At 37.2% G+C, this 24,802-nt stretch overlaps 6 protein-coding genes across 6 annotated transcripts; 4 read left to right on the forward strand and 2 right to left on the reverse strand.

Annotated features, from left to right (window-relative positions):
• Positions 1 to 10: 10 nt before the first annotated feature.
• On the reverse strand, positions 11 to 8,523 carry CLUP02_00150 (retinol dehydrogenase; the record flags this gene model as incomplete). The annotated part of the gene is made up of 6 exons (XM_049279202.1): positions 11 to 243; positions 338 to 486; positions 551 to 866; positions 993 to 1,122; positions 1,198 to 1,284; positions 8,332 to 8,523. The coding sequence occupies 6 exons, from the start codon at positions 8,521 to 8,523 to the stop codon at positions 11 to 13; spliced, it is 1,107 nt and encodes a 368-aa protein (XP_049135159.1).
• Positions 8,524 to 9,188: 665 nt separating this feature from the next.
• On the forward strand, positions 9,189 to 10,100 carry CLUP02_00151 (X-Pro dipeptidyl-peptidase protein; the record flags this gene model as incomplete). The annotated part of the gene is made up of 1 exon (XM_049279203.1): positions 9,189 to 10,100. One exon carries the CDS (start codon positions 9,189 to 9,191, stop codon positions 10,098 to 10,100), a length of 912 nt encoding a protein of 303 aa, XP_049135160.1.
• A 306-nt stretch (positions 10,101 to 10,406) lies between these two features.
• Positions 10,407 to 13,750, reverse strand: CLUP02_00152 (uncharacterized protein; the record flags this gene model as incomplete). The annotated part of the gene is made up of 3 exons (XM_049279204.1): positions 10,407 to 11,112; positions 11,211 to 11,575; positions 13,586 to 13,750. 3 exons carry the CDS (start codon positions 13,748 to 13,750, stop codon positions 10,407 to 10,409), a joined length of 1,236 nt encoding a protein of 411 aa, XP_049135161.1.
• A 729-nt stretch (positions 13,751 to 14,479) lies between these two features.
• CLUP02_00153 (uncharacterized protein) lies at positions 14,480 to 15,313 on the forward strand (the record flags this gene model as incomplete). Its single annotated transcript, XM_049279205.1, has 5 exons — positions 14,480 to 14,490; positions 14,570 to 14,689; positions 14,752 to 14,914; positions 14,982 to 15,094; positions 15,169 to 15,313. 5 exons carry the CDS (start codon positions 14,480 to 14,482, stop codon positions 15,311 to 15,313), a joined length of 552 nt encoding a protein of 183 aa, XP_049135162.1.
• Positions 15,314 to 16,348: 1,035 nt separating this feature from the next.
• Positions 16,349 to 18,019, forward strand: CLUP02_00154 (monooxygenase; the record flags this gene model as incomplete). The annotated part of the gene is made up of 4 exons (XM_049279206.1): positions 16,349 to 16,517; positions 16,578 to 17,005; positions 17,294 to 17,640; positions 17,698 to 18,019. The coding sequence occupies 4 exons, from the start codon at positions 16,349 to 16,351 to the stop codon at positions 18,017 to 18,019; spliced, it is 1,266 nt and encodes a 421-aa protein (XP_049135163.1).
• A 3,885-nt stretch (positions 18,020 to 21,904) lies between these two features.
• On the forward strand, positions 21,905 to 22,378 carry CLUP02_00155 (uncharacterized protein; the record flags this gene model as incomplete). Its single annotated transcript, XM_049279207.1, has 1 exon — positions 21,905 to 22,378. The coding sequence occupies one exon, from the start codon at positions 21,905 to 21,907 to the stop codon at positions 22,376 to 22,378; it is 474 nt and encodes a 157-aa protein (XP_049135164.1).
• Positions 22,379 to 24,802: the final 2,424 nt, after the last annotated feature.

Below are 24,802 nucleotides of genomic sequence, written 5' to 3' on the forward strand. Positions count from 1 at the left end.
TCTGCTCAACTCAATTCACCTTTACAATAGACCAGTACTGCCTACATGTAGCTCCTGCAAAAGTTTTGAGTTTCTGACCACTTCTGGACCCCTCTGATTTGGTGCAAGCCTGAACTAGATCAACCGCATTCTGCTTCTGTGACAGCACGTATTTCCAGTGGGAAAGATTATACGTCTGAATAGCGTAGGAATTTGCAATCGTACTAAAACTAATATCGATAGTCAGGGTAGCAACAATGAGTGCTGTCCAAAACGTGATGAGCTTTGACGGATTCCGGCTATCCTGATCAACCGAGGTTTCAGAGCACCTCCCATACATCTCAATCATGGATCTTACCCCGCAAGAAGAATATACATCTTGGGCGGGATCCGTGTTCGACTACCTTGCAAGGTAGATCACTGAGTTTATTGATATCGCACATCTCAAAAACTGTCTTGAGTTCTGAACCCCTCTTGCGAGTGCGACCATTCCAATCAGGGGCAGATCTATAGCAAAGTATCAGAAGAAACCTCCTTCCAGTCATCCACCAGTTTAATTGTGTCAGCACACTTCTTGGTCAACTGAGAAACTGCGTCCGGTCCAAGGGCAAGGCTGACAGGTAAGGGTCGCCCCTGAGCACTTCCTCTGGATCCGACCGTGTCAATGATGCGAGAAACTGCCTTGGCGGGATCTCCAGGTTGCTGTTGATGAGCTCCCTTAAATTGGGCATAGAGCGGATCAACAATAGGCTTGTAGTCCGGGTTCTTCGTCTCAACATAGACAGTGTTGTTGGCGTTGAGCAGTTCGGTGCGGAAGAAACCTGGCTCTACGAGAAGTGTCTTGAGCCCCAATGGTGCAACCTCAAGATTAAGGGCCTCAACAGCACCTGATTTCAGGGGACGTTAGTCAAGAAAGTTCCTCATCCCGCCATTCACACTTTTCTTTGGAGAGCCGGGGGGAATACCTCTCAAGGCGCTTTTAGAAGCGCAATACGCCCCTAGCGTAGGAATACCTCCCCACGCGGCGGTAGATCCTATGAAGACAAATGTCCCAGATTTGCGTGCTCGAAAATGAGGTAAGAAGGCTCGAGTGGTACCAAGTGGTCCAAAAAGGTGCGTCTGAAAGACTTTGTTCCAATCTTCCTGGCTAATATTTCATGGATCAGGTACACGTACCTTCAATAAGGATCAAGAAGCGATGAGTCAAGTGAGCGCAACTAGCCTGTCGTCCTCGATGGTTCCAAAGTGGGAGTAGCCTGCATTGTTGACTAGCACATCAACACTGCCGTAGATGCTGAGGCTGTCCTGGGCCACTGTTAGTATCCCTATTACAGGGTAGTTAGTTCGAACCGTAGTTAACGAAGAGATTAATTGAATTATATGAATATCTACGTCGTAGGTATAAAAAGGAGGTTCTAACCGTAGGTTAGGCTAGCTATAATAATCGTAAATAGGGCCCCTAATTAGCCCCTATATAGTCGGCTATATACCGCGGTTAAATTAGACTTTTAATTTAATACTAATTTTCTCTTTTTTTTATTAATTTAACCGCTATGGTTAGAGGTATAATTTAACCTTGGGCCCGTTTACTAAGTCGTCTCCCCTCCCCCTTTTTTCTACTCTTTTTATATAACCTATCCCTTTATTTATATAATAGCTTTTTTATTACTTACGAATTACTCTAATCCCTTATTTAGTACTACTTTTATAAAAGCGTTTATAAGGTTATCTTTATTATTAATTTAATAAATCTTAAGTATCTCGCGCCTTTTGTACGATTACTTAAGGGCTATAATATTAATTATAAGCCTCTTTTCCTTTGTTATTTCTAATTTAATAAGGTATTCGTATAGTAAGTAGGAATCGGTATAAATAACCGTTAGAATAGGTAAAAGGCTAATTCGATCGGTAATTTTTTTTAGCGTTATTAAAATTGCATAGGAGAGGTTAACGTTATTAACTATACTATAAACCTCTAACGCTAATATACTTCTTATTACCCACTTACTTTTAGTTAATAAGTAATAGATTATATTACTATATATAATAAATTTGCTCTCGCTTATACTCTCGTTAGCTAGGATAATAATATACCCTAATTATAAAATAAAGTTATTATTATTCGTAAATAACCTATTAATAAAGACGTAGAGCTTATTAATTATAAAGTCGATTAGGTAATAAACGAGGCCTCGATCGAGATTCGTTTATTATTACTTAAGCCGCTTATTAAGTACCTCGACGTTTTATTTAGTTAAATCTATAGTTTATACTACCCTAGCATAGTTAAAAGTCGCCTCGGGCTAATAAATACTTATAATATATACCTCTTACGTAAGCTTAGCCTTATATTACTTTTTAATATCGGTTATATTTAGATTAACGAGGTTAATCTTTTCGCCCTACCCCTTTTATTAAAAAATAATAGTTTCCTTTTTAATTATAAAAATCCTACTATTAAATACTAGGGGGGTATTTATTATAAGGACCTCTTTTAGCTTCGTTACAAAGCCCGCTTTTTAAAGCTCCTTATCCTCTTTTTTTATAAAGTTAATATTAAATAAGCTTAATATATCGTCGGTTTATATTTTAATAATCCTAAATTAGTCGCCTTCGTACTCCGTAACTAATAAGCACGGGTCGTATATAGAAGTAATTATTAATAATTAATTAATATAAAAATCGTAATAAGTAGCTTACTAATAAGTACCCGATTCTACGAGCTTATATAGTAGCTTAAGTACTTTAATAATCGTACTTTCTAAGTACTTATTAGCTATTTTCTTTAGTAAATAGGCTAGGATTTTCCTTATAAGCCCTATAGCTAATTAAGTATAGGCCTAGGTAATATTACGGCTCTAAATCTCATATCCCTTCTTCCGAAGCAATACTATTAGTACTATTATTAATCGTTAGCTATAGCGCTATATAGTAGGTAATTATATAAGTAGCGTCGCTTTTTTAATATTATTATACCCCTAAATTACGTATTTAGACTTCTCATACGGCTAGGGTATTCTTTTCCCTTTAATCTTACGAACTATTTATAATTTAAATATATAAAGGTTTATATATTTTTCTAAGTTATATAGGATAAATCGATAGACCCCTCGATCGTAAAAAGTATTTACTTCGATAAGATCTAATCCCTTATACGGCTTTTTAATAATTATAATTACGCCTTCTTTACGTAGTTTAATTACTAGCTTAAAATCGGCTTTCTCTTTTATTATATAAAAAGTATTAATTACCTCGTCGCTAGTAATAAATTACTACGTTAAGGCTTATTATCGTAGTTTTTTATAACGTCTTATTAATAGTATTAGTACCCTTTTAGTAATTTCCTTTTCCTCGTCGTTTATTAGTATTACTATAACGATTTTATTAAGGATAATTTCCTATACTTCTACCGCGGGTTATATAGTTTCCCTTAGCTCTTTTTCTTTTTATAAATTAGAAATTACTTCGTTAGGATCTATATAGTATAGTTTAATTACTATAATTAATACTTTAAGTAACTAGTTACGATCTCTTATAACTATATAAAAGCGCTCGTTAACGGAAATTAACTTATATAGCCTAGCCTACTATTAAGTAATTTCGCGCTATAGTTATATATCCGAATTTAGTAATATATCTAAATTATCCTTTATATCGGGCCTATTACGCATAGTAATTACCTCGTTAACTTACTTTTTTATACTTATTTCGCGTAGTACCCGTATTACTTTTTTAATTACTTAGGCTCGTTAGCTTATGCTTAGTAATAATAGCGAGGCTAAGGTCGTTCTTAAATATACTCTAAATACTAATAGCGTTAGTATAAGTCCGTTAGGCCCTATAGTATTATTATAGTATTTAAGTACTATTTAGAGGTATTTATTATCGGTAGAATCCGGATTTTCCTCTTTAATAATTCTAAACGCCCTTTTTAACTACTAATATACCCTCTCTACTATTTTAATACTATAGTACGCCTTAATAAGTACGACTTTTAGCTATATACCGTAGGCCGTCGCATTATCCCTAAATTTTACTAACTTAAAACTAATACTAGCGTCAGTTCTAATACCGTCTAGTAGTCCTTAGTATATATCGATCTAGCTTTTTCGTAGGGCTACCTATACTATTTTTATTTATAAATCCCGGAGGAATTGCCTTACTTAGAAGGATATAGCTACGTTAATTATATATAGTACTAACTAACTATTTAAGTAGAAGATATCGACAACGATTTCTTAGTTAAAGTTAAGCTTATTACGTAATTTAAATTTAAATTTATATAGGCTCTGCGCATTTATTTAATATTAATAATATACTTTTATTAACTATTCTAGTGCCCCTATTTTAATATTATTATTACCTAATTACTTTAAGAAGTTATATAGCCTCGTAACTAACGGGTACTTAAATCTTTAGTATAATCTTTTAAGCCCACTTTTCGTTAAGTAATTAATTAACTTCGTATTATTAATAAGCTTTATAAACGCATACCCCTATTATCGTTTAACTATTTCGAAGTACTTACTACTAGAGATTTTATTCCTCGTATTATCGAATATAATACCTAGTCGATCTATATCTTTTAAATATAAAAAGAATAGGGTATTAACGGGTAAAATATAAAAAGTTATTATTCCGAAGTACGTCTCTATTTTTATTATACCCAGGGTAACGATTTCCTTACTTAGGCCGAAACTAATCCTTATAATACCTATTATTAATATATTAAGCGTTATTAGCGCGATTTTCTATAGTACCTAAAATTACCCTTTTCTTTTAGTTAATTATTATAATACCCTAGTATCTAAGATAATCCTATAAAAATCGTCTAGGCCGTACTTTTTACTTATATAAAATACTTATATAAGCTTAGTATTCGAGGGATCTAAGTAATATAAAAAGGACCCCTCTAGCTACCCCTAGATATACTTAATACTATATTCCTTTTTTTTAAATATTAAAAAAAAGAGCGTCTTCTCCTTAATTATTAAGAAAATAGGCTTCGGCCCTATTAAATTCGCCCTTTTAGCTACCTCTATATCCGTTATCTAAGGGACCTTCCCTTATTATTTATAAATAAAAGCTTACTTATTAAGAGCTTTTACTACCCTTTATTTATTTAGCCTCGTATATCCTCTAGAGGCTAACGGGGTAAAAAAAGAGTAGTTAATATTATTAATTTCGTTATAATCTAATTCGTTAATATAGGGGGTAAGATCTTTTTTATTTTCTAAATCTCTTATAGGGGGTATATACTTTAGGCTACTACTTTAATTATTATTACTAAGTTCTATACCCCCGGATCTACCCTTATATATAACGAGGAATTAGTTAAACCGACGAGGGCTAGTTTTATTATTTACTACCCTTAATTTTTTATATTATTTATACGATTTAATACGCTCTTCTTTAGAATAGTTACTTAATTAATATTTATCCTTTTTATAAATATAATATTACTTTTTTTATTACCCTACCCATAAGTTAAATCTTTACTTATTTAACGAATCTAGGCCTCTTTATTAATAATTACTATATCTAGCCTCTTTTCTTTTCTTATTATACGTTTAATCGACTTAATATTATTAATAAGGGCCGTCGTACGCTTAGAAATAGGTTTAGCGCAGCATTCTTATTTTAATATTAAAGCTAGATCTTAGCTTTAAATAGAGCGTCTCGTAGTTTTTAAGTACTTAGTATAAGGTAATTTTTATTTCTAATATATACTAAACTACGGTATAAAAATATCTAACTTTCCGCTCGTTTATTCCCTTATTTAACTAGGTTTTTACTAGCTTATTAATTTAATTAATAAGCTCTTTAAGGATCTCTACTCGCAATTTACCTTCTATTATCCTAGCTATAGATATAAAAAAAATCGCTCGTAGTTTAAATAGGAGCTCTAAGTTCTTATTATAGGTCTCGAAGTAGCTTCGGATTGCGTTAATTATACTAAAAAAGTCGTTTCGATTAAAATTATATACCGCTTTATAGTAATAGTTAGAGATTTTATTTATAAGTACGATATTAATTACTAAATAGTACTAGTATTATCTAATTCCGACTTTTTTATAATAATTATAAAATATCGTTAGGGTTTTTTATAAAACCTTATACTTCCCCCTAGAGTATAATTTCTGTTTTAGGAAGATCTTTTTAAGGTTTATAAATTACCTCGTATTTATTATTAGATTTTTAGTATTTATATACGATCCCTACGTCGCTACGTATTATTAATAACTTCGGGTCGTCTACCTCCTTTTTTATTAACTAATTAGTACCGAATTTTATATTAATAATAGTAACGAGTTATAAATTAAAATAGGCAGAATTATTAATTATTATACTTCTAGTATTATATTTTGCCCCGGTATATCCTTTTATAATAATAAATTTCTATTAATAATTATAGAGAGGAAATCTAAGTCGTTTACCCTTTTTCTAAATGTATTAAAGTAATTATACGCTCTATCGACCTATACTTAGTTCTATAATACGAATTCCTCCTCTATAATTATCGCTATTAATATTTCGTATAGCTTTTATAATTATAATTATATTAATAATACCCCTCGCCCGTAGAGGAATTTATTAACTACTTTTGTAATTCCTAGGCTTATGCTTACGAACTATTCGTCTAGTTAGTAACTAAAGTCGTTTACGATCTTATAAAATAGGGGTTACCCCTATAGCCCCTTTTTTTTATAAACTTTAATTAAATAAATTAATACTACGTTAATTTACTCGCCGTTAGGCTAATTTACGATTTTATATATTTACGTCCCCTAATAATCCGGGTTAATATTTACTTATTTATAAGGGATTAGGATTCTATTTAGGATCGGGTTTTGTCCTCTTCTTCCTTACCCTAACTCGCTAAGGGTCGTACTCTAGCTTATACCCGTATTAGTAATTACTAGTATATTTAATTTTAATAAGGATATATTTAATCCGCGCGCTAGTTATAATAAATCCGTACTTTTACTACTTAATAAATTTATTAGGGTCTAGGAGATTCCCGCTTCTTTTCGCTATTTCGCTACTACTCTTGTTTTTATTATTTTTAATAATTACTATTACCTTTTTAAATCGCTAGCTATCGTACTTACTAAGATCCTCTTTTTTATTTAATAAAAAAGGGTAAGTTTTAGTAGTTCTTTTTAATAATAATAATAGTAGACGTTTATATTACTATAAAAAGATATAGTAATTAATCTCGAGATTTTTACTAGTTACTAATTCCCGCTATTTTATATATTTCTAACCTCCTAAGCCTTATACTCTCTATAATCTCTAAATAGCTTTTTTAATTAATTTTTTAAAATTAATAATCTCGTACTAGGAGCTAATATAAAAAAAAAGCCCTTTAGTAGCCCTCTAAAGGATTCTTTTCTTTTCCCCTTAAATCCTCGTTTTTTAACCTTTTCTTAGGCTAATAATAACTCTAATAAGAGGTTATAAGACTACTTTAGGGTAGCCGCTTTTTTCTTAGGTTAATCTCTAAGATCCGTAATACTCTTAGCTTAATATTATTAGGACCTCTAAATCCCCTCTTCCCTTATTAAACTATCCCTTATATTATATTCTTAAGTAATACCCGGGGGGTAGTTAAGGGAGCTACGAGGAGGTTATTTAAATTGCGGGCTTAAGGTTATATTTATAAGATCTTTATAATAATAAACTTTTTTATATACTATAAATCCCTTAGCTTAATAACTCCTATAGGGTTACTTTTATTATTAAATAAGAATATTTACGTTTAAAGATCCCTTTTTTTAATTACGTAGTACTTTTTTATACCGTACTTTTACTAATTTAACTAGTTAATTTCTAATTATAGGCCGGCTATAGAAAAGTCGTTTAGTAAAAAAGCTACTTAGGGCGATAATAAAAGGCTAGTTACTTAAGTAGTTTTATTAATTAATGTAGTTTAATATAATAAACGTCGACCTTTTATAAGTAATAAAAGGCTACGATTACTTAATTCCGTGCGGTATTTAAAAATTGCCTCCTTTTTTATCTATTTTTATAAAATTAATTAGTATAAATCTCTTATCCCGTGCGGTATTAAGAAGTTGTTTTTTTTACATAACAAAATACTTTACTAATTTATAATAATAGAATTTAACTATTAATTAGTATTAGTATCCTTATTATAGGGTAGTTAGTTCGAACCGTAGTTAACGAAGAGATTAATTAAATTATATGAATATCTACGTCGTAGGAATAAAAAGGAGGTTCTAACCGTAGGTTGGGCTGGCTACGATAATCGTAAATAGGGCCCCTAATTGGCCCCTGCGCAGTCGGCTGTATGCCGCGGTCGAATTGGACTTCCAATCCGACAGCCACCTTGTCGAACTCGGCCTGGTCGGCAAGGAGGTCCAATTTCAGTACAGCCGCGCCGGCTTCACGAAAGTGGGCTATCTTCGAGGTGTCGCGAGCTGTAGCAATGACTTTATCTCCTTTAGCAAGGAGTGCCTTGACAAACTCGGCGCCAAAGCCTGAGGTGCTTCCCGTAATGAGCCAAACAAGAGGAGCCATGATGAATCGGTTATTATGAATGAATATTGTGCTTTTGGGTCTGAGTATGATTTTGAAGACGGAGTTCAACGAAGTGAATGGCAGTTGCAGAAGATTATAAGATAATCTGAATCCAAGAAATTTGAAATCAAGGGGCGTGCGGCTTTTGTCCCAGCAAGGCAAACTTCGTTCAGTCAGTGGACTTTAGACGATTTTACGGACATATCGGAAGTAAGGTGAATCATAGATATAAAGGCATAACCTTACAGCGACATGATTCCAGTAAAATGCCGATGTAAGGCCTTATGTCGTCATGTCATGTGGAGTCCGAAGTCCTGACAAATCTCTCGACCGGACGCCATGCCCCCTTTCTAAAGTTATAGGCCTGGCGAAAGTCAATTGTCTAATCCATGGTCAAAGCCAAGAGGTGGACTGGATGCTTGGCAACAAACTCATCCAGGGTGACGATAAGACAGGCGACGGATGCTGTCATTTTGGCGGCAACAGAGTAATATCTGAGCCACCTGGACTGCGTGGGTATCGGGCTTGGCCAATCTGTGAGAAAAAGTACTTAAGACTGACAACCAGCTGACCCTCAATGTTACTTTTGAACACTCAAGAAATAACAGTTCTCACAGATCCTATTCATTACTCAAATCATCTACTGCACGTACGCAACCTCAATCATGTCTCTGATCAGCATCGCCAAAGGCAGCCTCCACTTAGCTGGCCTGCTCCACCGCCCGGAAAACGCTTCATCTTTGGCTCCAGGCCTCGTCGTTGTTCACCCTGGCGGCGGAGTCAAAGAGCAGACTGCCAACCTTTATGCTCAGCGCATGTCTCAACAGGGATTCGTCTCCGTTGCCTTTGACGCACTCTACCAAGGACAATCCGAGGGAAGCCCGCACTACCTAGAAGACCCAGGCTCTAGGGTCTCGGATGTATCCTCTGTTGTGGACTACCTACAGACCTTAGACTACGTTGATCCTGACGCGATCACGGTTCTCGGGATCTGCGCTGGCGGCGGGTACGGAATCGCCGCGGCAGCCACTGACCACCGAATCAAGGCGGTAGCCGCAATCAGCCTGGTCAACATTGGCGACACGAATCGCCAGGGCTGGCTGAACACCCTGAACACTTCGGATGCTTACGCTACAGTCGAGTACACGGCGGAAGTCATTCAAGACATCGCCGGGGGTGGCAACATCACCTACCTCCAATACGTTCCCGACCCTCCCCAAGCCGACACACCCCCTGACCTGGTCGACGCATGGGACTATTACCGCACACCTTGCGGCTTTTACAACACGTCCGAGAACCGTATGCACCCCGCTTCTGTCCCTCTTATTTATCGTTTCGACTCTTGGCACCTCACAGACCAGTTTCTTTCTCAACCAACGATCTTGATTGCCGGGGAGGACGCCGATAGCCGTTGGGGCACTGATGACATCTACGAGAAGATCAAGGATTCCAATCCGAACGCAGTGAAGATTTTGGTACCTGGTGGACGCCACATGGATTTCTATGACCAGGAGCTGTACGTTGCGCCCTCGGTAGCTAATGTGACGGACTTTTTCAAAACACACCTCAATCTTTGAGGAAGGGGCAAACATGGCTCAAGAGACACGGCAAGATTTGACCAATCGAGAAGTTTCACAATGTGGCAAGCTAGGGGTACATTTACTTCAATAGTCGTATCTCCTCGACCTTCAGGCTTCAGCCTGGAGACTTCTGAATCACAAAGGCTCCTCAATCCAATTTTCGAACTGAATCGTAAAAGTAAACAAGACCGCACGTGACCCTTTTAGACGCACCAAAGATCAGAAACGGGAAGGATTCCCATCTTATGGGGCATATGATGAATTTCCACAACGATTGTAGCGCACTAATAGCCTAGACCACAATCAAACCCGTCTTAGTGAGATGGCTGCCTCACTATTCTTCCTGGTAATATATCGCCTGAAAACTTCCGTTCCCCCGCTATCATGAAGACTTTCTATCCACATTACTTGACGCAGACTGGCTTTCGCCTCAAGCCACAAGGTACCAAGACTGGTCTGTATTAGAGGGTAGAGAATTTCTGACAACCACTCTTGATCTCGATTTTGGAATAATGAGATGGCGCCTACCATCAAGGCCCAGGCGAACAAGAAGGTTTCTTCGGCTGTGGTGGGTGAAAAGGCCAGACAAGCCTCTTGGAACTGAACGGCCAGAAGAGGATATTCAGTTTTCAGGCCGGGAAAGCTCCAGAAAACAGTAGTCAAGTAGGCATGAAGTGAAAGTCTGAGAACTTCCACCAAAGAATCTCTAGCATCGTCATAAAAGTCAAGGACGAGAAGATGTGACTGAATAGATGTTAAGAACTTCTCCAAAGTCATGTCCGCCAGTTTTTCCCCTGTCTTGTGACTTGTGTTGATCATCTGTGTAAGAATCTGGACATTCTTCACGCAGATGTACAGCTGTCGGTCAAGGCCATAAATCAGGTCGCGCGAGCGGGAAAAGCAACTCTGATCGATTGACCAGTGCTCGAAATGACGGACCTGACTGGATAAATCACAAGCAGAAGACGAAATGCCTTGGCAGTATACTGGCTTACAGCCGGTACACATGCTGTAAATTAAATCCGCTCTTCATTCGGGATTGTTAGTACCTATACTTCGCTGCCGTGTCAAGGAGAAGGAAGGCAAGATGGAGCGCTGAATGCTTACCGGCGGATCTTTTCCTGGAGAAGAGGCTTTCCTTCGTACGACTTCAGGCCCCCACGAAGATCGAAGATTTTTTTCAGCCCCATCATATGCATGTGGGCGCTCTCCATATCTCCAAAGCACTCCGTGATAAAGAGCATGAACATGACCACCGTCGTTGTGGAGTCAGTCAAGGCAGTCTGTGGATCGCTGAGCTGTTTATTGAGTTCGCTGACAGTTCGATATGAGTGGTATTTTGTTCTTTCGCTCTTCCGCCCTGCCAGATCATCGAAGAAGAACGAGGTGGTGTACAGGATGGCGTGGAGATAGGCTAGATCGAGCTGGGTCCAATGGAACCAATAAATGTCGGTGGGATCGGAAGCAGAGTACTTGGCGATTGGGTAAGTCGACCCACCCCCTTTTGGCCACCCCCCCCTTTTGGCCACCCCATTTCTCTATCCCAGCCACCGCATTAAAACCCTACCCACGATTTTCAAACTACTATAATAATTACAAAAATCGTCTAAATATAATTCTTTTTTATATACTTATTTATTAATATATAATAATCTTGTATATTAAAAATAAAGTTATTCGGGCTCTTAAGGCTATTAAAAGAGGTCTCTTAGTTAATCGGGCCTTAATTAAGTTTAGAGTTCTAAAGTTAACTCTTTATAATTATAAAAGAGGCTACTAAATAAGGGTAATAATATTTATAAACCTCTAGAGGCTTTTTTTATAATAAAAAAACTAGCTAACTTAATAAGTTCGTATTTAGTATAATTTAAGTATTATATTAATTTATAAATAATTTATAAAATTCGCTAAGTAAGTTTTAAAATCCTAAGGGAATATAAATCTTCTTAAGAAGAGATAGATAGACGCTTTTTTAAAAAGGAACTTATTAATTAAGGTCTAGAGAAGTCATACTATCGATTCGAGGCGTTTAAATAGGGCTATTACTAATATAATTAAGTTATAGTTTAAATTACTTAATATACTAAAGATTAGCGATATTAAATAGGCTAATAAATATAATATAAATAAGATTAGTATTTTAGAGGGTAAGGGATTTAATAGCTTAGTTTTAGATAAAGTAGAGACTATAATAATATAAAAAAAAGAGCTTAGTTCGCATACTTAGGTATTTATAATCGAGTATATCTTTATTAATAGTCGAGCTATTAAATTACTAATTATATATAAAGGAAAGTCGGTATAATAGTAGTAGTTTTTATTTAAACTTAACTCTTATATTAGTTAGGAGTTTATAATAATAGATAATAGCTAGACAACTAATAAGACTACCCTTAAGTAGTTAAAAATAGTATTCTTATTATAAACTAAGACCCCCCCCCTTAGGGGGCTTAGTATATTTAATAAGCTTTAATTATTAGTTCTAAATAGCTATAAAAGTTATATAATAATAAAATTTATATTAGAATATTATTAAAATAACGTTTACTTACTATTCTTATTACTATATACTTTTTATATCTTTTAGCTATTAGATATAGCTATTTTTAAACTTATTAAGTTTAAGTATAAAAAGGAGCTTAGTAAGGAGGATATAGTAAATAATTTTATTATTGTTAGAAAGCGGTACTTCTTAAGCTATTATTAAAAAGCTCGTTTAGTTAGCTTAACGTCGTTAAATATACGAAGTAAGTAGAAAGTAACTAGACTATATCCCCCTAATATAGCTAGACTACTTATTAATTTAATAGTCCTACTTAACTTAGTTATACTAATTAAAAAGACCGTAAATACTAAGTAAGTAATTAATAATATTAAAAAAGCTATTAACTAGGTATTAGCGGCGTTTATTATTGACTAGTTAATACTTAAGAAGGCTAGCGAGCTCTATAATTAGTTAAAGTTATTTATAGAGCTTAGTCTAGATTATAATACTTAACGACTACTATTTAAAAAAGTAAAAAAAGTATTTAGCGAGTAGGCCTATTATTTAGTAATATCTTAGTACTATATTCGAGTTTTAAAAGCTAAAGTTAACTAATTAAAGCTACAAAAAAAGAAGAATATATTAATAAACTTAAATACTAAGTTTATAAATATTTAAGATATATAAAGAGCTTAAGAGGACTTTAGCGACCGTTTAGTTAGTCCTAGTTAATTTATAGGGGTCGAATTACTTAAGGAGAATAATAATTATATTATTATAATAATAGAAGATAGTTAATTAATTAAGTATAGTTAATAGCGATATTTTAATACTATGTTTTAATAGGGTGGCTAAAAGGGGGGGGTGGCTAAAAGGGGGTGGGTCGACTTATATATTAGTCTTTAAATAGGTGAAATCTGAGGATTCCGTTAGTGCACATAGCGCCGAGAAGAGTTGCATCAGACTCACAAGTACAAAGGAGGTTACGAGCACTAACGTCGATTTCTTCGGGGAAACTAACGAAAGCAAAGATGCTAGCTGGGGGAGGAGATGGGAGAGGTCGTCGTATGCCGGTAACGTCGCCATCGTTGTGCAGCTCGTATCCGGCTTCATCTTCCTGGAGGCCGCCATCACGGCCATTCGTTGTGGATGGAAGCCCCATGATGACTGGGGATATCTGCCGCATTTGCAATCTTGGTTCCGTCCGCTTCCGAGTATTCTTGCACCTCATGACATGGCTCCTTATGAGCTTTCGGTCTCTGTCTGTCGGCAAATCGTTTGCCGTGGTGACGACAAAAGCGAGTCCCTTTGCTACTTGTTCCCATGTCAGCCACCCAGCTCGCATGTTCATGACGCATGTAATCATTCAATGCTCGCGTGCAAGAATTTACCGGTTTGTGTAGTTTTTCCCGTACTAGGCATGACTCTCTGAGTATAGGGACGGCACGGACTTTTGGTCGATGTCTTCATTGGGAAAACAATTGGAAATCAGAAGGTGTTGACGGGAAGTCCAACCTAAATCCGTCAGAACTATGCGGACATTAAGAGCTTCCGCTCGAAGCACTGACCCGCTTGCCAAGACTTGATTGTTTCCCTAATTCGATCTAGCGCGATCTGTCTCATGGTTTGAACTTAGTCTCAGTTCCATCCACTTACCCGGCGTCCTCACCACGCCTCACCGAGCACATAGTCGGTTTCGGTCTGACACAAATCTCCTTTGAGCAACCCGAGCAAAGTAAACGATGACAAAGAAAAAGAGGGAGGGTTTAATCTCGTCATCCAGGCTGTCCGTGGAAAAGAGAAACGCAAATCCGGAGATTGAGCCAAGGCAGTCAATCTACTTGGCTTTGCAAGGAAACGATGAGACTTCATTCCATCAATATCACGATTGATGTCGCTGGAGTGAGTATAAGAACATAATTATTTCCATTGTAGATTTCACTTCTCTGCCGAATCAAATTGATAACAAATATTATATCAGGATGCGGTTTCACACCATTTACAGCATTGGCATTGTGCTGCAGGCGGCCCACGCAATTGACATGAGAGACTACGCGCCGTCATGTGGCGTAGAGCCAGAATTCCAGCTTTGGTACAAAGAGTAAGCCAGACCAAGTGCTTCTTCGATCCATACGTGCCGATGAGTCGTTGATTCCACTTTAGACTTCTCGGCGCTTTTGAGGACCCTTTCGCAACTGATCGCGCCACCGACTTCTTCGCGCCCGGCGGTGCTTTGATCATCCTCGGAACAAGGAACATTGGCAACAGAGAGATTCTGGGGGCCAGAGGAGCGATGTTGCCCACGGATGGCTCAGTGCAATGGAACGTAGGTTGCTCGGGATTTTCATCTTACAGACAGTGGAATGGAAAGTCGGCTGATATGCTACACATAGCACTTCCCAAATCGAACCTTCGTATCTTCGGAAACGCCAGCGGATAAGACATTTGAGGTTGCCGGGGTTCTGGAGATAAGCCGCCCGATCGACTCAAGCTGCGCAACTACTTAGTAAGTCCTGAGTACTCTCTCCGGTCGCATTCAATTATTTATACAGACTACTGACAAACTCAACATATGTGTAGCTTTCAAACACACTTCACCCTTGCGAAGAACCCGGACACCGGGAAGGCAAATCTCACTCCGCAGGGTGGCAGTCTTATCATCTACGACGGATATTCTATCAACGCTACAAGCGACCCCTGTATTAAAGGGACCAGAAGTCATTGAGCGCGGTTGTTATTCAAGGGATATTGGATTCTGCCTTTAGAGACGAAAGATATCTGCTTATTAGCTTGCTTCGTTTGCCGCTCAGTGAGACTGTGCTGTGGGTATACTTAGGTCTTGGAAGTAAAGTTAAAGGATCTGTTACTACTCTGTGTCTTGCACAATCATTCTAAGAAGTAACAAACCTGAACGTCATAGGTTTGGTCCCCTTCGGTATTTAGTATGGGTACTTAGGCAATTAAGGTAGTTCGTACTGAGTTCTTTCATAGTCCCAGCTGAGGCCAGAATTTTTCCCTACTCATAGCTGCTATGCTGACTTGACCACCAAATATTGGCGAAGCCGGGTGAAAAAACCATGCATCCCTTCTCCAAGGAGCTTGGGATCTGTGTGAGGTCGCCGACAAAATGCTGAAGGACATCGGCAGGCCTAACCCCGGCTACCTTACTTACATCTATCTTCGATGCTGAAACTTTCGAAACCCTACCGTCTACGTGCAAATTGCTAGTTTCGAGGTGGTTAGAATGAATGAATAGCATGAATTGAGCTTTACGTTTGTATAGTATACAGAGAGATTGAAAGGTGTCACCAAGCTGTTGTAGGCAGATATCTGGAGACAGAAGAATTGGAGAAATGAAAACACCGCAAATAATTCTGGGGCATAAGAGGTCTGGGAAAAATAATTCTGGCTAGTGGAGCTAGTCCCGGGCTTTTGTAAAACTGCGAAGAAGCCTGCGACAACAGCGTATCCCACCGGGAGGTGACTGCGATGGAGCTCCGCTACGACTCGTAATGCCAACCTACAAACACTCTTGCGTCTCAAAAGAGCCCATAGAAATGCCGTTCATAGTGGTCGGTATATGCATGGGTCGTCCGCGGGGTCGGGATGTAACGCAAGTCCGTCGAGACCATGCAACTGTATTGTCACGGCATAGACTTGATCATTTGTGAGGTATAAAGCTCAAGGTTTGAGACCTTGCCCTAATCAAATATCTCCGTGTCATTCTACCCCCATCTTGAAATAAGTATCCATCGACAAAATGCCTGAGTGTGGTTCAATTGTGGACGGGGTCGTGCGATACCCTCCTTCTGGGATCAATGTTATCATTGTTGGCGCAGGCCTGGGAGGCTTGCAGGCAGCCGTTGAGTGTTGGAGGAAGGGTCATGAGGTTCGAATTCTTGAGAAGGGGGGGGCGATTTCCGAGGCCGGTACGTGATTACCTTGAGGCTTCCTTTCCGCTGGAATTGAACTAATAATATGCCGCCCAGGTGATGTTATCAGACTCGGGCCTAACAGCTATGCCACCTTGAAGGAGTATCCTAAGATGCTCCAGGAATGGGATCAGTTCGCCTTTGACCCCGAGGCATGCTTCTGTCACCGTGACGGACGATTCGCTGTGCCGAAGGCTGAAGTCGAGCATCACCTTCCGGGAGTTGCCACACATGTGATATGGCCCATCCGAGCAAAGCCGATTGTCAGCCGACGAGATCTTGCTATGATGCTTCTTAGTCAATGCAAGCGATTGGAGATTTCTGTGACATATGGTGTAGACATCACCCGTTACTCGGAAGATGGAGAGGGTAGTGCCACCGCCCACGCCGAAGATGGCCGCAGCTTCACCGGGGATGTTGTGATAGCGGCAGACGGCATCGGCTCCAAGAGCTGCAGTGTGACCTTGGGCAAGCCGGTTCGCGCAGTGAGTACAGGTTACTGTGCTGATCGTGTCATGTACTCGACCGACCACATCAAAGATGCTCCTGCTCTGCAAAAAGCGATTGCTGAACTCCAACGACCTCAGATGCGCATGTATACAGCGCGAGTCTTGTCTCAAGTCACTACTTAAATCAAGGGCTTGGCTGACAGAACACCAGCCCTGATATGTATATTGTCTTTCTCTTGTCAAAGACTCACATTTTTCTCGGCATCACGCACAAGGTAGGTGTTGTTGCACACCTTTCATTCTAATCTAACACGAGAGACACAGGACGATGGCACGGCTGTGGAATCCTGGTCATCGACCGTAACCCCTGCACAGACGGCAGATGTGATGCCCGACAAGGAGGGCTGGGATCCAGTTCTCATGGAGGCGATTCACAGCACCCCACCCAATACTGTTGTGCGGTGGAAGCTATGTTGCCGTAACACCCAACCAAAATGGCACTCCGAGGGTGGCCATATCATTCAGCTCGGTGATGCGGCCCACAGCTTCATCCCATCATCTGGAAACGGGGCATCTATGGCTCTTGAGGACGCCATGCCGCTTCCCGAGTGCCTAAGACTGGGAGGCAAAGATCACATACCTCTTGCCGTTCGAGCTCACCAGCTTCTCAGGTATGTTGGCAGGTGTTGACATCATGCACGGCCTCCTTTTTAATCACTTTGTCCTAGATATGAGCGTACTTCGCTTCTGCAACACAATGGTTTCGTCAACAGGCGTCAGGTCCACCGCGACATGAACGAGATTCTAAAGGATGAAAGGCAGCCCATGCTCCTCGGAAAATGGGTCTGGACTCACCATGCCGAAAAGTATGCCACAGAGAATTTTGTAGAGGCGTGTACGGCAATCAGACTTGATAAACCATTCAAGAACACCAATTTGCCTGTGGGCCATGAGATCCAACCTTGGAGTATCGAAGAAGAGGAAGAAAAGGAGAAGTCTGGTATCTTCAATGAGGATCTGAAGAATACCGGTGACTGGGGATTGGCGTGAGGCACGAGTGAGGTTTATGGCCAGTGCAGATACTTGGTCCTTCAGCGCTTCGATCGAATGGATTTGGCGGGTGTTTGGAGGATTATGGAGATAAAAAAAATCATTTCTAGCGGAAAATTTGCTCTCGGACCCAGTTTGTTCTCCTAGGCCTACTTTGATACTCATTCATTCGTTAGATCCGACATTATGCTACAGTTCCAACCCATTATTGACAGGTAAGAGAGCCTTCAAAAGGCCGTGTGAGATTCGTTGCGCCCTGTTTGTGACCACCTCCCTCCAGGCTAAAACTAAAGACACCAGGTCTCTTGCCTTCGTCCCCTTCGCCCCTCTTTCCATCTGCGAACGACGCTAGCTGACTTACGGACCATCCAGTTTCGGCGAGTATTACCCGACACATCGTCGCAGCATCAAGATCTACGGACCGAAACGACAATGCATATCTCACGTCGGACTCTGCACTAACGAACTAAGATCGCACCTAGTGATACGGTAGTCACTAATGGAAATGCTCGGAAGGTTCCGCAAGCTGAGGATTGGACACTTGCCGTCCGCGCAATCTAATACTACACGACTATTCGACGCACTGAGACAAAGTGCCAGAATGATCAGTATCAAGGGGGCTAGAATCATGACACATATACGGACGGAACGAAATGCTGCCATGCAGCCACGAAATCTTCCTTTCCAATCAACCACCTTAAGCGGCCCTTCGTTCAGCTATGCTATGACGCTAGTTGTGTCCGAAAAGAAAACCTAGGAAGAAAGAAGCAAATATGTTGACAGTCCGCGAGAATAATTTCATCACAATAACCTCGATGCTGCACCCTTAGTCTCTCATAAGTACCTTACCTAGGTATACTCAACACTGTTCATGCCGAGTCGAAGTCAAATCAATCGAGGCGCGCCCGCTACTTCTTAAAAACAGGAGTGCATCTGACATCCAACTGGTGTCTGCCCTACCTAGTTCTGAGGGATGGAACCATGTCTGGACTCGCAGGGCTGCCGCTACCCGGCATTCGGGCCACTCGGCAATGCCATCTGGCAAGGCATGTTATCCCTTGATGAGCAATGCACCTGGGCGTCGCACCTTTGGATTCCTTAACCACCCCTTCATACCGCCCTTCTTTACCGCCCTTCACAACACCCTCCTGCCAAGCGTTTATTGGCGGTCTACTTTTGTGCCTGCAACCACGGCGAACTGTGAAGCATCTACTGGGGGCTTGGCCTAGCCCATATCGACTGCCAACCATGGGGCAGCAGTCAAGGGGCTTGGCATCTGGCCTGAGCTATTCCACGGCTGGTAAATCGTACAAAGGTTTGATTGCGTGATGCTCTGCCGTGAGATAGATAAAGATGGAGACGTCGTGCACACGAGGCTACGTCGCTCACGTTTTGATGTCCAAGCCGTGAGATTGAACCACTGATCCGCTGATTCCCCAGGAGCTCGGGAAAACAAACGCCCATCTTTTCCCACCCTCCATGGCTGCACAAGTCTCCCCAACGGGGGACTGCTACCTCGAGACCACCACCAGCATCTTACTCGGTATCGTCATAGGCTTGACGATGCTTAATTTTGGAAAGGTGTTGAAATAGACTTCGTACATTTACTTAAAAACCAAGTCGTTTACTAATCTTTACAGCTGGATGTCAGTCAAGCCTTCCTGCGTATGAGCAGCATTACTAAATCTCTAGAAAATAACACTTAATAAGTCGACCTACCCCCTTTTAGCTACCCCCCCCTTTTAGCCACCCCATTTCTCTATCCTAGCTACCGTATTAAACCCCTACCCACGATTTTTAAACTACTATAATAATTATAAAAATCGTCTAAATATAATTCTTTTTTATATACTTATTTATCGATATATAATAGTTTTATATATTAAAAATAAAGTTATTCAGGTTCTTAAGGCTATTAAAAGAGGTCTTTTAGTTAATCGGGCCTTGATTAAGTTCGGAGTTTTAAAATTAACTCTTTATAACTATAAAAAAGGCTATTAAACGAGGGTAATAGTATTTATAAACCTTTAAAAACTTCTTTTATAATAAAAACACTAGCTAGTTTAATAAGTTCGTATTTAGTATAATCTAAGTATTATATTAACTTATAAATAGCTTATAAAATTCGCTAAGTAAGTTTTAAAATCCTAGGGGGATATAAATCCTCTTAAGAAAAGATAGATAGACGCTTTTTTAAAGAGGAACTTATTAATTAAGGTCTAGAGAAGTTATACTATCGATTCGAGGTATTTAAATAAGGCTATTATTAATATAATTAAGTTATAGTTTAAATTACTTAATATACTAGAAATTAATGATATTAAATAAGCTAATAAATATGATATAAATAAGATTAGTATTTTAAAGGGTAAGGGATTTAATAGCTTAGTTTTAAATAAGGTAAAAACTATAATAATATAAACAAAAGAGCTTAGTTCGCGTACTTAGGTATTTATAATTAAGTATATTTTTATTAATAATCGAGCTATCAAATTACTAATTATATATAAAGGAAAGTTAGTATAATAGTAGTAGTTTTTACTTAAACTTAACCCTTATACTAGTTAGAAGTTTATAATAATAAATAATAGCTAGATAACTAATAAGACTGCCCTTAAGTAGTTAAAAATAGTATTCTTATTATAAACTAAGACCCCCCCCTTAGGGGGCTTAGTATATTTAATAAGCCTTAACTATTAGTTCTAAATAGCTATAAGAGTTATATAATAATAGAATTTATATAAGAATACTATAAAAATAACGTCTATTTACTATTCTTATTACTATATACTTCTTATATCCTCTAGCTATTAGATATAGCTATTTTTAAACTTATTAAGTTTAAGTATAAGAAAGAGCTTAGTAAAGAGGATATAGTAAATAATTTTATTATTATTAAAAAGCGGTACTTCTTAAGCTATTATTAAAAAGCTCGTTTAACTAGTTTAATATTATTAAATATACGAAGTAAATAAAAAATAACTAGACTATATCCCCCTAATATAACTAAACTACTTACTAATTTAATAGTCCTACTTAACCTAGTTATACTAATTAAAAAGACCGTAAATACTAAATAAGTAATTAGTAATACTAAAAAAGTTATTAACTAAGTATTAGTAGCGTCTATTATTAACTAGTTAATACTTAAAAAAGCTAGCGAGCTCTACGATTAGTTAAAATTATTTATAGAGCTTAGTTTAGACTATAATACTTAACGACTACTATTTAAAAAAATAAAAAAAAGTATTTAGCGAGTAGGCCTACTATTTAATAGTATCTTAGTACTATTTTCAAGTTCTAAAAGCTAAAGTTAACTAATTAAGGCTATAAAAAAAGAAGAGTATATTAATAAACTTAAATACTAAGTTTATAAATATTTAAAATATATAAAGAGCTTAAGAGGACTTTAATAACTATTTAGTTAGTCCTAGTTAACTTATAGGGGTCGAATTACCTAAGGAGAATAATAACTATATTATTATAATAATAGAAAATAGTTAATTAATTAAGTATAATTAGTAGCGATATTTTAATATTATATTTTAATAGGGTAGCTAAAAGGGGGGGGTGGCTAAAAGGGGGTAGGTCGACTTAGGATCTAGATTTTACTTCTTACTAGCCCTACTCAAGCGATTATCGACTAGCTCTTCATTATTGGACACATTCTAAAAAGGTCAGTAATATACGCCTAAACTCCTATAACTTACTTTTTAATCGTTTATTAACGAAAACAGCCCCGGGTTTAGCGCTACGGATATCTTGCTCTAGGTGTTTTAAACGCAGCTTACACCTCAAATCATTGCGAACCGACTAGGACTTATCATAACAGATAAGAAGAAAGTTAGGATCATAAAATGCGTATTGCTTGTGATTATTGGCATAATGAACGCTACTGTCATCTGCATGATATTTCTGATACAAGCGACCTACCCTACGCTGGGTCCACATATCCAAAAATTCTACGCCCCTATCGACAAGGCCTTTGGTCTGCTAACTGATCTCTTACTCAACTTGGCGTTCATATGGAAGGTCCATCATGAACTGATCGCCAACGGTCTGACAAAATATCGATTGTTGTTCAATCTCAACATCGCTGCTATAATACTTTCGCTGTCTATGGATGTAGGTCGCAGCGTATTTCCTTCATTCAAGCCGTTTCCGAGAACTGCCTTAAGAGCATCGCTGATTCGTCGTACAAAGATCGCCCTCCTTGTCGTTGTGCTTGTTCTACCGAATTCCTTTATTTACACTTGTATCCACCCGATAGTCTATAGTGTCAAACTTGCCATTGAACTGATGATGGCAGATCTGATAGTCCAGGTCACGCAAGAGCAATATCAAATGCCGGAAATTTAGAGGCCGCTAATTTTGTGAGGTAGCGCGTCATATCGTCGATTTTATTGATAGCCCTCGTTCTATAGCTTTCCCTGGTTACCTCATCGCACTCACTGATCCTAATAATCTTGTTCGGCATTGCAGTCTTGGCGGATTCATTACGGTTATGTGACTCACGATTCTGTGGAAAGTAGTTCTTGTCGACTGACGAGAAAAGATCATTAGTCTATATGATATTGATGATTGATCTGATATCATTTCATTCGATTTCATTTTATCTAATCTGAAACATATTAAAGCCTACTCGGTTTCAGCCAAAGAGGGCACGACGTTGCCCGGGCGGATGAGTCAGCCAGCGACACTTGGAGCTGGGCAATCTATATCATTACTGACTTCTCACCGCCACACAACCAGACAAGATAAGCCTCAAAGGATCTAAAGCTCCTCTTCCATTATGTTCAGACCCTTGCTAAGAAGCTACGTTGGCCTAATCCTGAGGTAATAGTGAATGAGCTAGGGCTGGCCTGCTAGGTATCTATCGGATTAGAAGTCTAATTCGACCGCGGCATATAGCCGACTGCACAGGGGCCAATTAGGGGCCCTATTTACGATTATTATAGCTAGCTTAACCTACGGTTAGAACCTCCTTTTTATACCTACTATATAAATATTTATATAATTTAATTAATCTCTTCGTTAACTACGGTTTAAACTAACTATTTTATAATAAGGATATTAATACTAATTAGTAATTAAATTCTACTATTATAAATTAGTAAAGTATCTTATTACGTAAAAAAGACGACTTTTTGATACTATACGGGATAAGAGATTTATACTAATTAACCTTATAAAAATAAATAAAAAAAAGAAGCGATTTTTAAATACTGTACGGAATTAAATAATCGTAGCCCTTTATTACCTATAAGAGGTCGACGTTTATTATATTAGACTACGTTAATTAATAAAACTACTTAAATAACTAGCCTTTTACTATTGCCCCGAATAGCTTTTTTATTAAATAACTTTTCTATAGCCGGCTTATAATTAAAAATTAACTAGTTAAATTAATAAAAGAAAATACTTACGTAACGACTACTTACTTAATTAATTAGTATAACGAACGAGCTTAATAATATAATATAAAAAAGCACTACGCAATTAAAAAAGGGGATTTTTAAATATAAATATTTTTATTTAATAATAAAAGTAACCCTATAGGAGTTATTAAACTAAGAGATTTATAATATATAAAAAAGTCTATTATTATAAGGATTTTATAAATACGACTTTAAGCCCGTAATTTAAATAACCTTTTTATAGCTCCCTTAATTACCCCCTAGGTATTATTTAAAAATATAATATAAGGGACGGTTTAATAAGAGAAGAGGGGATTTAGAGGTCTTAATAATATTAAGTTAAAAATATTATAAATCTTAGAGATTAATTTAAAAAAAAAGTAACTACCTTAAAATAATCTTACGACCTCTTATTAAAGTTATTATTAGCTTAGAAAAAGGCTAAAAAAACGAGAATCTAAGGGAAAAAAAAAGAATTTTCTAAAGGGCTACTAAAGGGCTTTTTTTTATATTAGCTCCTAGCGCGAGATTACTAATTTTAAGAAATTAACTAAATAATAAAAAGGATTACTAATATATAATAATTACTTAATTATAATTAAATTACGAGAAAGATTATTTAAAAAATATAAAATAAGGTACTAAGAGGCTATAAAAAATAAAATCTTTAAAGTATCTAATCTTATTATATATAAGTAATAAGTAAGTATTTTTAGTAAGTCCTTAAGATTTACGATTTTATAAAAAAGAGGGCTTAATTTCGTTAATTATACTTAACGGCTTATATAGTTTTTAATAATCTATATAGCTCTTTTACGAGCTACTTAGCGTTTATTTTTAATTATTTTTATAAAATATTACTTTAAAAAAGGTAGGTTAAAAAAAGAAGCTATTTAGAAATTATAAAAAGTACGAGGCTTAGGAAGTTAAAAATATATAAGATAGTAGAAATTAGTAATTAATAAAGATCCCGAGACTAATTATTATATTTTTTTATAGTAATATAAACGTTTATTATTATTATTATAAAAAAGAATTATTAAAACTTACCCTTTTATATTAAATAAAAAAAAGGATCTTAATAAGTATAATAGCTAGCGTTTTAGAAAGGTAGTAATAATTATTAAAAATAGTAAAAACGAGAGTAGTAGCGAGATAATAAAAAGAAGTAGGAATCTCTTAAACTTTAATAAATTTATTAAGTAATAAAAGTACGGATTTATTATAACTAGCGCGCGGATTAAATATATCCTTATTAAGATTAAATATATTAGTAATTATTAATATAGGTATAAGCTAGAGTACGACTTTTAGTAAGTTAGAGTAAAAAGGAAAAGGACGAAACCCGATTTTAAATAGAATCCTA

This window comes from Colletotrichum lupini, chromosome 1, assembly GCF_023278565.1.
Source record: "Colletotrichum lupini chromosome 1, complete sequence".
NCBI classification, from domain to species: Eukaryota; Fungi; Ascomycota; class Sordariomycetes; order Glomerellales; family Glomerellaceae; genus Colletotrichum; species Colletotrichum lupini.